At 43.4% G+C, this 12,969-nt stretch overlaps 1 protein-coding gene and 1 long non-coding RNA gene across 24 annotated transcripts in view; one reads left to right on the forward strand and one right to left on the reverse strand.

Moving 5' to 3' along the window:
• LOC118376650 (disabled homolog 2-interacting protein-like) overlaps nt 1-12,501 on the forward strand; it is a 323,821-nt gene extending 311,320 nt beyond the window's left edge. For 11 of the 20 annotated variants that reach the window (XM_052525470.1, XM_052525481.1, XM_052525468.1 and 8 more), the window contains 4 exons: nt 1,713-1,915; nt 3,846-3,933; nt 5,240-9,333; nt 9,378-12,501. In XM_052525470.1, the coding sequence (XP_052381430.1) occupies nt 1,713-1,915; nt 3,846-3,933; nt 5,240-5,407 (459 nt within the window). In that variant the 3' untranslated portion in view covers nt 5,408-9,333; nt 9,378-12,501. Of the gene's footprint in view, nt 1-1,712; nt 1,916-3,845; nt 3,934-5,239 lie in introns of all 20 variants that reach the window. The other 9 variants (XM_052525476.1, XM_052525473.1, XM_052525472.1 and 6 more) reach the window with 9 other exon arrangements.
• Nucleotides 1,934-3,663, reverse strand: LOC127931800 (uncharacterized). 4 transcript variants are annotated; one of them, XR_008143103.1, is made up of 3 exons: nt 3,295-3,663; nt 2,749-3,000; nt 1,934-2,538 (listed from the first exon to the last, which is right to left on the reverse strand). It is a non-coding gene; the product is annotated as an uncharacterized LOC127931800 (long non-coding RNA). The 4 variants fall into 4 exon arrangements; XR_008143100.1 differs by having other exon boundaries at nt 1,934-2,580; XR_008143102.1 differs by lacking the exon at nt 3,295-3,663 and adding an exon at nt 3,211-3,277 and having other exon boundaries at nt 1,934-2,580.
• Nucleotides 12,502-12,969: the final 468 nt, after the last annotated feature.

Below are 12,969 nucleotides of genomic sequence, written 5' to 3' on the forward strand. Positions count from 1 at the left end.
CATGTGTGTGTGTGTATGTCCATGTGAGTGTGTATGTCCATGTGTGTGTGTATGTCCATGTGTGTGTGTATGTCCATGTGTGTGTGTATGTCCATGTGTGTGTGTATGTCCATGTGTGTGTGTATGTCCATGTGTGTGTGTATGTCCATGTGTGTGTGTATGTCCATGTGTGTGTGTATGTCCATGTGTGTGTGTGTATGTCCATGTGTGTGTGTATGTCCATGTGTGTGTGTATGTCCATGTGTGTGTGTATGTCCATGTGTGTGTGTATGTCCATGTGTGTGTATGTCCATGTGTGTGTGTATGTCCATGTGTGTGTGTATGTCCATGTGTGTGTGTATGTCCCTGTGTGTGTATGTCTATGTGTGTGTGTATGTCCATGTGTGTGTGTGTATGTCCATGTGTGTGTGTATGTCCATGTGTGTGTGTATGTCCATGTGTGTGTGTATGTCCATGTGTGTGTGTATGTCCATGTGTGTGTGTATGTCCATGTGTGTGTGTATGTCCATGTGAGTGTGTATGTCCATGTGTGTGTGTGTATGTCCATGTGTGTGTGTATGTCCATGTGTGTGTGCGGGGAGAATGCTTCTCATCCCAATGGCTGTCAGCACTCAATGCTTTGATTGGCTATCACACACACACAGCTCCACTGCTTATTGGCTGTCACACACACCTCTGCTGCACATCATGCTTACATGATTTTATGAAGCAGAAAATAAGAGAAAATTGGGGATTGACAGTGAGCAGCACTTATTTTCATAGTTTTATTCATTTTCACATTTGGTCCAGTGTTCTTGTGAAGGACAGCGTTGAGTCAACTTTTTAATCATATTCTCTGATGAGGTGTGCTGCGTTTCTACCTGGCTTCCCTTGAATGCTGCTGAAGGAGCCCGGATGTGTGTTTTATTGAAGCCGGGCAGGATTTGATTAGACTCCTAATTTCTCAGACAGCACCAACCCTCTCCTCTTCAGGACCGCTCACAGGTCCGGAGGGAGGTCAAGGCAAGCTTTTCCCGGAGTCCAGGGCTTGAGCTGCGGAGGTTGAATCCCTCTCCTCCTCTCTTCTGGAACAGTACTCCACTTAAGTCCCCAGTTTTAGAGGTTAGGGGTCAAATTCGAGTGCTGGTGGGGATTTGGGACATGGAAGGAAAAGAAACTCATCTCTCTCATGAATACTGGTGGTTTAGAAAAGTTGGAAGTTTTACTGTGAGTGTTGGCTCATGTCTACTTACAGCCTTTAACACTTCCACACTTATAATCCTGTCCTGCCCAAATTTCAGTTTCCCTGTTTAAAACTTGAAATGGAACCAGGTGCACAGAAAAAGAACAAGGATAAGAAGCAAAAATGGTGAGGAAATGATGGAAATTAGTTGATACACCTGTCAAGGTCTACCTTAGGGACCACTGTGACGAGCAGAACATTGACAGCGATTATTGTGATGATAACAATGCCGGCTACTGCTCTCTTCACTGACCACCTCTACCTAGCAACAACAGGACAATTGAATGGGCCAGTATGGGTTGGTGCCATTGACATAAGTATCGGTTTTGCAGTGTTAATGACGATGACGATATGATGATGACTATGATGATAATAAAAACACTCTCTTTCTCTCTCTCATTTCTCTAGTACCAGCAGGAGGTGGCTGTATTGTTGTTGAAGATTATTCTGACTCTTCCTTTAACCCAATCTGTCTCCTTTAACCCCCCAGTACCAGCAGGAGATTGTGGTCCTCCAGGAGAAGCTGCGTGTGTCGGTCCAGAAGCTGGAGGAGTATGAGGCTCGTCTGAAGGGTCAGGACGACGGTGCTCAAAAGGTGCTGATGGAGTACCAGGCACGGCTAGAGGAGTCTGAGGAACGCCTGAGACGACAGCAGGATGACAAGGACCTCCAGATGAAGGGTATTATAAGCAGGTACATAAGGTGTGGGGATCAGACCCTTTCCAGACAGAGACTGGGGAAAGTAAGAGAAAGAGAGAGTGAGATATGGAGAAAGTAAGATAGAGATGAAGAGAGAAACAGAAAGAGAGAAAGATTTGGTAAGAGAGAGCAAGCATACGCAGAGCAAAAGAGGGGGAGAGGGAGTTATGCTAAGAGAGAAAGGGAGATGGATGGGTGATGTTATCTGCTGTGTGTTCCTGATGTTATCTCCTGGTCTGTGATGTCAGAAGACATACAGCTTCCATGTTCCTTTCAGATCCGTGTCACACTGAACCCTGCTAACTCAATTAGAGCCGACACACACACACTCACAGACACAAGCACACACACAGACAAGCACACACGCGCGCGCGCGCACACACACACACATACATACACACACACACACACACACAAGCATACACTCACACACAAATCAATACATACACATTTCACAAACTCAATTCAAGTGAATGTACTGTTATCCATATTTCTAAAACGCCTTCCAGACAAGAGTACCGAGATGCACACACCTCTCACAAACTCATTTAGAAGTTGTACACCCCTACACACACCTCTCACAAACTCATTTAGAAGTTGTACACCCCTACACACACCTCTCACAAACTCATTTAGAAGTTGTACACCCCTACACACACCTCTCACAAACTCATTTAGAAGTTGTACACTCCTACACACACCTCTCACAAACTCAGTTAGAAGTTGTACACTCCTACACACACCTCTCACAAACTCATTTAGAAGTTGTACACTCCTACACACACCTCTCACAAACTCATTTAGAAGTTGTACACTCCTACACACACCTCTCACAAACTCATTTAGAAGTTGTACACCCCTACACACACCTCTCACAAACTCATTTAGAAGTTGTACACCCCTACACACACCTCTCACGAACTCATTTAGAAGTTGTACACCCCTACACACACCTCTCACAAACTCATTTAGAAGTTGTACACCCCTACACACACCTCTCACAAACTCATTTAGAAGTTGTACACCCCTACACACACCTCTCACAAACTCATTTAGAAGTTGTACACCCCTACACACACCTCTCACAAACTCATTTAGAAGTGGTACACCCCTACACACACCTCTCACAAACTCAGTTAGAAGTTGTACACCCCTACACACACCTCTCACAAACTCAGTTAGAAGTTGTACACCCCTACACACACCTCTCACAAACTCAGTTAGAAGTTGTACACCCCTACACACACCTCTCACAAACTAATTTAGAAGTTGTACACCCCTACACACACCTCTCACAAACTCAGTTAGAAGTTGTACACCCCTACACACACCTCTCACAAACTCAGTTAGAAGTTGTACACCCCTACACACACCTCTCACAAACTCAGTTAGAAGTTGTACACCCCTACACACACCTCTCACAAACTCATTTAGAAGTTGTACACCCCTACACACACCTCTCACAAACTCATTTAGAAGTTGTGCACACACCTCCTAAATGCATAGCAGACCAGCAGGCCCAAGAGACCCTCATTCTAATAACTATATGAAACATATTATACTCTACATACAGATCTAAATTACTAACAGACCAGCAGGCCCAAAATGCCTCAGTTCCAGTCTGTAGTGCGCCATACAGCTGGAAGGTCCTGCCAGACTAGTGTGAGCCAGAGTAACACACAGTACACATGATTCTGTTCTGTATCCACATACTATACCTTATTTCATACGCTGGGTGTATGTTGTGCTTTGTGTTGCTAATGTTCCTTTAACTGTGTGTGTGTGTGTGTGTGTGTGTGTGTGTGTGTGTGTGTGTGTGTGTGTGTGTGTGTGTGTGTGTGTGTGTGTGTGTGTGTGTGTGTGTGTGTGTGTGTGTGTGTGTGTGTGTGTGTGTGTGTGTGTGTGTGTGTGTGTGTGTGTCCAGGTTAATGTCGGTGGAAGAGGAGCTAAAAAAAGATCACAATGACATGCAGGCTGTGGTTGACTCCAAACAGAAGATCATTGATGCACAGGTGAGAGTCAGTCACATATACAACTCCATACAGTCAATTTGTTGACTGTTTAAAGCCCTATAGGGCCCCCGAGTGGCATAGTGGTCTAAGGTACTGCATCTCAGTACAAGAGGTGTCACTGCAGTCCCTGGTTTGAATCCAGGCTGTATTACATCAGGCCATGATTGGGAGTCCCAAAGAGCGATGCACAATTGGCCCAGTGTCGTCCGGTGTAGGCCGTCATTGTAAATAAGAATGTGTTCTTAACTAACTTGCCTAGTTAAATAAAGGTTAAATTAAACAAATCAAATCAAATAAATAGAGAGAGCAGGGCGGTCCCTAGTGTCATGAAACAGTACTGCAGGTCATTATAAACATTTTAGAATGAGTTGAGCGCACACACGCACTTACTGTTTGCAATGTTTAAACCTCATATAGAGAGACGCTTGAAGAATACCCAGAAGCCCATGTAGCTCCTAGTCAACTGTGCCCAATATATTGGGATGTATTGTTATGTGTGTACATCCGTCCCTCTGCGTGTGTGGGAGTGTGTCGTCTGCTACAGGACGTGAAGGCTGACAGAACTTGGAAATACATAGAAGTGTTTAATTCAAGCTGTCAGATCTCTGTGGCAGTGACTAGGCTCGGATGGCTGAGCGCAGCACGACTCTCTGCTTTAGTCTTACAGACTAACTAATACCTACATTTACATTTTTCTTCAAGCCTGTCTGTCGACAAGCGTGTTGAGACAAGGTGACTCATTTGAAGTGTAAATTCTATCTCCTGCTCTGTGTTGTAGCCTTTTCTGATCCAGACATGTTGCATACACACAAACGTATGAGTTATGTGAGTTAAACAAAGTTGAATAGATCTAGTGTTAAAAGACTCCTCAATGTCAACTCACAGACAGCGATGCACACACACACACTCACAGCTCATCCTCACAGTAAAGAAATGGGAGTTGAGTGTGGAAACAAACTGGCGGTGGTAAGGCAGTGAGCCTCTCCCTGAGTCAACAGACAGGGAGCATGAATGTGGAAAGCTCATTATGGAGAGAGAGAGGAGAGAGGTGAATAGTGAATTAGACCTCTGGTGAATGAATGCGACAGGACTATAGATGATTCAGTTAACCCCGCACACAGACACTAACAGGAGCAGGAAACTTCAATAAAATGTTTACATGAATGTGTCTGCTTGTCTAGTTGTCTGTGTACTTCACCACCTATCTTTGCACAGGTCTATATTTGGTATCTCTCTCGTTGCTGTCTACCACTTTCCTCCGTCTCCACCTCTCTAATCCAGTGTTTCTCTCTATCTCTCTCTGCAGGAGAAACGTATAGCGTCCCTGGACACGGCCAACGCCCGTCTGATGAGTGCCCTGACCCAGCTGAAGGAGCGCTACAGCATGCAGACCCGTAACGGCATCTCACCGACCAACCCCACCAAGCTCCAGATCACTGAGAATGGAGAGTTCAGGAACAGCAGCAACTGCTAGAGGCAGAGAGAAAGAGTGTGTGTGTGTGTGTGTGTGTGTGTGTGTGTGTGTGTGTGTGTGTGTGTGTGTGTGTGTGTGTGTGTGTGTGTGTGTGTGTGTGTGTGTGTGTGTGTGTGTGTGTGTGTGTGTGTGTGTGTGTGTGTGTGTGTGTGTTTGCTGGTGCTTGTAGAGGACACTTCCTTATATGGACACTACATGGTGAGGAGAATGTGAGTGAGGAGACCACTGCCAGGGGCCAAGCGAGGAGGCGGGTCTTCAGTTTGACAGACAGCAAAAGAGACAGCGAATCAATGGACAGAGCTAAACACCAGATGGGCCCTGCAGAGGAGAAGCCGGGACAAGCTGTAGACATGAACTGAACTCTCCGTCAATCAATCGACTTGGATGTTTCCATTGGATGTATGCAGTTGCTGGGACAATTTCAGGCTCTCTTCCCTAAAGCTTGGGTCAAACCACTATATAATCAACACATTGTCTGTCAGATAGTCACCGAAAACCTCTTTACTCTCCTCTTCTCTTCTTCTCTGTTCTCCTTTCCTCTCCTCTTTTCTCTTCTCTGTTTTCCTCTCCTTTCCTGACCTCCTCTCTTCTTCTCTCTGCTAGGAGCAGGTTATGTGGACCTTGTACAAAACAATAACAAAAACAATGGTTTATTTAGATCTTATCTCATTCTTTTAAAAACCAAATAGGAGCTTTGAAATATTTTTTTGTCCAAACTGATCTTTATTTTTAAGTCCCTGAGTGTGTTCCAAAGTGCCCCACTATCCCCTACCCCCATGTCCCCTACATAGTGCACTTTGTGAAAGTCATTGGTACATGAAACGCCTTAAGTAAGGAACACACCTCTACTTTGTCCTTCAGCCCCCTTCTTCCTGCCATAAAAGGCACAACTTATAATACTGTGGATTCGTAAAGGAATACATATACTGTATAAATACATCACGTAATGTATTATAAACCCTAAATAATGAACTATATGTGAGACTATATTAATGATATTTAATATAGATGTATGCATATTTATTTTTTTCCTCTATAAAGTATACATGAGATATAGTTATATTTGAAAGACTGCAGCTATATATGTGTATTATAGGGCATAGGGGGAGAGACTGCAGCTATATATGTGTATTATAGGGCATAGGGGGAGAGACTGCAGCCATACTGTGAGTAGCACCATCAACAGATTAAATAGTTAGAATGCTATTTTATTTCTTCTAAACCTTTAGTTTATCCAGGTTTTCTGGACAGACCTGGTTGGGTCGAGGTTTGCTTTAGTGCTTCACCATTAATGTTGAATCAACGTTGAATCAATGTTGTATGTTGGTTGTGTGTCCCTCTGCATTTGGAGCTATAGGACTGGCTCATTGTCATGGCTTGAATGGAATGAATGGTCAAACATGGTATCAAACACATGGCAACCACATGTTTGACTCCATTCCAAAACTCCATTCCAGCCATTGCAATGAGCCTGTCCTCCTATAGCTCCTCCCACCAGCCATGGTTGGTCTCATAGCCCCTGTAGTACAAGGAGAGAGAGAGTTGTGTTGTTTAACACAACATTATACTATACACTGGACTGGTGTCGGTCACGTGACCTCACAGATTTGAATATTACTTTTTCTTAAAACTCTTAAGTAAGAATGTTACTCTTAATTCCTGTTTGTAAATTAATGTCAATGAAGCATGCTGCATCGAGACTGTGACCTCCCACTTCGCTTTCAAGTATCTCTCTCTCCTCTATTTCTCTCCCCTTCTCCTTCATTCCCTCTCTCCATCTCTCTCCTCTATTTTTCTCCCCTTCTCCTTCATTCCCTCTCTCCCTCTCTCTCTCTCCTCTATTTCTCTCCCCTTCTCCTTCATTCCCTCTCTCCCTCTCTCTCTCCTCTATTTCTCTCCCCTTCTCCTTCATTCCCTCTCTCCCTCTCTCTCTCTCTTCTGAATGTGAAGATGCTACTCAAACACAGTTGGTCTTAAAATTGGGTGTTTAAGTCCTTCTGAATGATCCGATAGCTGCTGTTCGGCTCACCCCCACCAGACATTTCAACATCTATATTTGGTATATTTTTCTATTCCTTTTTCTTACCTTTACAGATTAATTAATAAGTGTGATGAAATCTGCATGCTTCATTTTGGTGCTATAACCAATGGTAGCGCCAGACTGTCAGCTTTTGTTTTCGGTTGCCAATATAGGAAGATGATGAACTTCTTTTTTTATGAGTTGCTACAGAAATAAACATATATAATATGTGATTATATATCCTATTATATACAGTTTCCAGTCCAAAGTTTGGACACACCTACTTATTCAAGTTTTTTTTCTTTATTTTTAATATTTTCTGCATTGTAGAATAGTAGTGAAGACATCAAAACTATGAAATAACACATGGAATCATGTAGTAACCAAAAAAAGTGTTAAACAAATCTAAATATATTTAGTAGCTAACCTTTGCCTCGATGATAGCTTTGCACACTCTTGGCATTCTATCAACCAGCTTCATGAGGTAGTCACCTGGAATACATTTCAATTAACAAGTGTGCCTTGTTATAATAATGTATTTCCTTCTTAACACATTTGAGCCAATCAGTTGTGTTGTGACAATGTATGGGTGGTATACAGAAGATAGCCCTATTTAGTGAAAGACCATATTATGGCAAGAACAGCTCAAATAAGCAAAGAGAAATGACAGTCCATCATTACTTTAAGACATGAAGGTCAGTCAATATGGAACCTTTCAAGAACTTTGACAGTTTCTTCAAGTGCAGTAGCAAAAACCGTCAAGGCAATGATGAAACTTGCTCCAGAGTTTCCTCTGTTGCAGAGGATAAATTCATTAGAGTTAACTGCACCTCAGATTGCAGCCCAAATAAATGCTTCACAGAGTTCAAGTAACAGACACATCTCAACATCAACTGTTCAGAGGAGACTGCGTGAATCAGGGCTTCATGGTCGAATAGCTGCAAAGAAACACTACTAAAGGACACCAATAAGAAGAAGAGACTTGCTTGGGCAAAAATACGAGCAATGGGCATTAGACTGGTGGAAATCTGTCCTTTGGTCTGATTAATCCAAACTTGAGATTTTTGGTTCCTTCCTCCATGTCTTTGTTAGACACAGAGTAGGTGATCTCCGCATGTGTGGTTTCCACCGTGAAGCATGGAGGAGGTGTGATGGTGTGGGGGTGCATTGCTGGTGACACTGTCAGGGATTTATTTAGAATTCAGTGATACGCCATCCTACCTGGTTTACGCTTTGTGGGGTTATCATTTGGTTTTCAACAGGACAATGACCCAACAAACCTCCAGGCTGGGTAAGGGCATTTGACCAAGAAGGAGAGCGATGGAGTGCTGCATCAGATGACCAGGCCTCCACAATCACCCAACTTCAACCCAATTGAGATGGTTTGGGATGAGTTAGACCACAGAATGAAGGAAAAGCAGCCAACAAGTCCTCAGCATAAGTGGGAACTCCTTCAAAACTGTTGGAAAAGCATTCCAGATGAAACTGGTTGAGAGAATGCCAATAGTGTGCAATGCTGTCATCAAGGCAAAGGGTGGCTACTTTGAAGAATCTAAAATATATGTCACGTCCACTCCCGCTCCCCCTCTCTGGCGCTAGTTGTCACCAGTTGACTCATTATTACGCACAACTGTCATCGTTACGCTCACCTTCCTGATTACCTCCCCTACATCTGTCACTCCCTTTGGTTCTTTCGCCAGGCGTTTTTGACTCTGTTTATATGTTTCATGTCTGTATGCTACTCGTGTCTCTTGTTTTGTTCCATGTTCATTTATTAATTAAATTCACTCCTTGTACTTACTTCCCGATTATTAGGGTACACGTTATTAGCGTACACGTTATTAGCGTACACGTTATTAGCGTACACGTTATTAGCGTACACGTTATTAGCGTACACGTTATTAGCGTACACGTTATTAGCGTACACGTTATTAGCGTACACGTTACTAGGTACACGTTATTAGCGTACACGTTATTAGGGTACACGTTTTTAGCGTACACGTTATTAGGGTACACGTTATTAGCGTACACGTTATTAGCGTACACGTTATTAGGGTACACGTTATTAGCGTACACGTTATTAGGGTACACGTTATTAGCGTACACGTTATTAGGGTACACGTTATTAGCGTACACGTTATTAGGGTACACGTTTTTAGCGTACACGTTATTAGGGTACACGTTATTAGCGTACACGTTATTAGCGTACACGTTATTAGGGTACACGTTATTAGCGTACACGTTATTAGGGTACACGTTATTAGCGTACACGTTATTAGGGTACACGTTATTAGCGTACACGTTATTAGGGTACACGTTATTAGCGTACACGTTATTAGGGTACACGTTATTAGGGTACACGTTATTAGCGTACACGTTATTAGGGTACACGTTATTAGGGTACACGTTATTAGCGTACACGTTATTAGGGTACACGTTATTAGCGTACACGTTATTAGCGTACACGTTATAGAATAACACCTCACCAAAGGGAAGCAACAGGGATGATTTTTTACTGGTGACGTCGGGTCCAAGGGCGGCTGCAGAAGCAACCAGGGATGCCTCAGCTGGCTCGTCAGGCTCCCATGACAGCTGGCTCATCAGGCTTCCATGACAGATGGCTCGTCAGGCTTCCATGACAGCTGGCTCATCAGGCTTCCATGACAGCTGGCTCATCAGGCTTCCATGACAGCTGGCTCGTCAGGCTTCCATGACAGCTGGCTCGTCAGGCTTCTGTGACAGCTGGCTCGTCAGGCTTCCGTGACAGCTGGCTCGTCAGGCTTCCGTGACAGCTGGCTCGACAGGTTCTCAAGCCTCGGTTGGTTCGTCAGGCTTCCATGCCTCAGCTAGCTCGTCGGGCTCCATGCCGGCTCTACAGGTTCCCACGCCTCAGCTGGCTCTACAGGTTCCCGCTCCTCAGCTGGCTCTACAGGTTCCCGCGCCTCAGCTGGCTCTGCAGGTTCCCGCTGCTCAGCTGGCTCTACAGGTTCCCGCTCCTCAGCTGGCTCTACAGGTTCCCGCTCCTCAGCCGGCTCTACAGGTTCCCGCACCTCAGCTGGCTCTACAGGTTCCCGCGCCTCAGCTGGCTCTACAGGTTCCAGTGCCTCAGCTGGCTCTACAGGTTCCCGCTCCTCAGCCGGCTCTACAGGTTCCCGCGCCTCAGCTGGCTCTGCAGGTTCCCGCTGCTCAGCTGGCTCTGCAGGTTCCCGCATCTCAGCTGGCAAGAACAGGTTCCCGCGCCTCAGCAGAAGAGATCGGCCTGCTGCTGGTCCTCGGGACCGTCCCTCTGGTCGTCGTCCTGCGGCTGGAGCCGCACGTCAGTGAGGGGGTACTGTCACGTATAATCCTGCTCCCCCTCTCTGCTCATTGTCTCCAGTTTACTCATTACTATGCACAACTGTCATCGTTATGCTAACCTGGCCTGATGAGACTCACCTGGACTCCATCACCTTCCTGATCACCTCCTGTATATCTGTCACTCCCTTTGGTTCCTTCCCCAGGCGTTATTGACTCCATGTTTCATGTTTGTACGCTACTCGTGTTTCTTGTTTTGTTCCATTTTCGTTTATTTATTAAATTCACTCCCTGTACTTGCTTCCCGATTTATTAGCGTACACATTAGTATAAAATATTTTTTTATTCGTTTAACACTTTTTTTGGTTGCCACATGATTACATGACTACATGATATGTGTTATTTCATCGTTTTGATGTCTTCACTATTATTCTACAATATAGAAAATAGTCCAAATAAAGAAAAACCCTTGAATGAGTAGGTGTGTCCAAACTTTTGCCTGGTACTGTAAATGATAACGATGAATGTATCAAGAGGCTGGACAGGCTTGGAGACGACTGTAAATTAAATGTTCACAATATTTTTACCTAATGTTAAAAATAGTTTTTTTTATGTACCTTGTGTTCAATAATACTGCTCTATCGATCGATATGACATCATGTAAATTGTAAATAGCTCAGTCAGTCATCTGTCCTGTTCAGTTAGATCTCCAGGTTTTAGCCTGTAGATCTAAGTCTCTCCTCTCCGCCGCCACATTCATTATTCTCTTTTTCGATCAAGGGAAAACCACTTTAAAATTAATAGTTGGATGATTTCAGGTGTGTAGAGGACAGGGAGAATCCAAACGTCCAGCATTCTATGACCAATCAATTGTGGAGAAAGAGAAACACAAGCACAAAATCCCATTTCTCATCAGCCCAGCTCTATGCACTTTTAAAATGGGGTTTTAAGCATTATTAGTCTACGTTCCATAAAAACTCCATCTTTTGGAGTGCAGAAATGTGCACTCCGGGCTTGATTAGCCATGTAGTGGAGTGCACTACCGAACCACGAGATATCAGATGATTGGCTCAAACTTCAACAATGATGTATTTTATTTCCAGAGTTTGAAGGGGAAAAGAGAGTACTGACTGTGATATTAGAGACTTAAGTCTAGTCCCCTGAGTAGTCTCCACTTCTCATCCGTAGCCCTCTACCGTGGAACCCTACCTTACAAACTAGCCTGTGCCATTGAAATGCCAACTCTCCCAAATCAGCTAGATTAATACTGGTATAAACCTTCTAATGATCTATTAGTATTACCAAGGCAACACAACATGAATCCTCTTCCATAGAAATAGGGAATGCAATGTCATTTCATTTGGCTATCAATTCTAAATCTTGGGTATGTTTCTGGTAGCATCCCAGCTCTGTTCCACCTTCATTAAGTTGTTAAAGAATATAAGAGAGTCAGAGAGAGAAATGTGGTGATGATGTCTCTGTAGCCACACAAACTCATTATACATACAGTACAGTTAGAGCCAGTGAGAAAAATACTATAAACTAAATATACATCTATAAATAAAGTGAAAGATGTTGTATGTTTTCTAATATCTTAGAAAATAATTTTGTAAGTATGTTGAAAGTGAAGTATTTGCTGGATTCTGCTTCCTTGGACAACAGTGGTGAAAACAATAATGTACAGAGGAATTTGTGTTGATGATATATTCAAAACAATGTGGCTGTGCAATTTATGTACATTTGCAACTAGACTTATTAAAGTTTTATTTAGCTATTTTAAGCCTCTGCCTTGTGTGTTCTTTGGCACTGTGGTAAACATATTTTTCAAAAAGGACTTCTCAAATGTGTGTGTACAGTTGAAGTCGGAAGTTTACATACACCTTAGTCAAATACATTCTCAGTTTTTCACAATTCCTGACATTTTTTCCTAGTAAAAATCTCCTGTCTTAGGTCAGTTACCACTTTATTTTAAGAATGTGAAATGTCAGAATATTAGTAGAGAGAATGATTTATTTCAGCTTTTATTTCTTTCATTAAATTCCCAGTTGGTCAGAAGTTTACATACACTCAATTAGTATTTGGTAGCATTGCCTTTAAATTGTTTAACTTGAGTCAAATGTTTCGGGTAGCCTTCCACAAGCTTCCTACAATAAGTTGGGTGAATTTTGGCCCATTCCTCCTGACAGAGCTGGTGCAACTGAGTCAGGTTTGTAGGCCTCCTTGCTCGCAAACACTTTTTCAGTTCTGC

Source organism: Oncorhynchus keta, chromosome 9 (assembly GCF_023373465.1).
Source record: "Oncorhynchus keta strain PuntledgeMale-10-30-2019 chromosome 9, Oket_V2, whole genome shotgun sequence".
Lineage (NCBI taxonomy): Eukaryota > Metazoa > Chordata > Actinopteri > Salmoniformes > Salmonidae > Oncorhynchus > Oncorhynchus keta.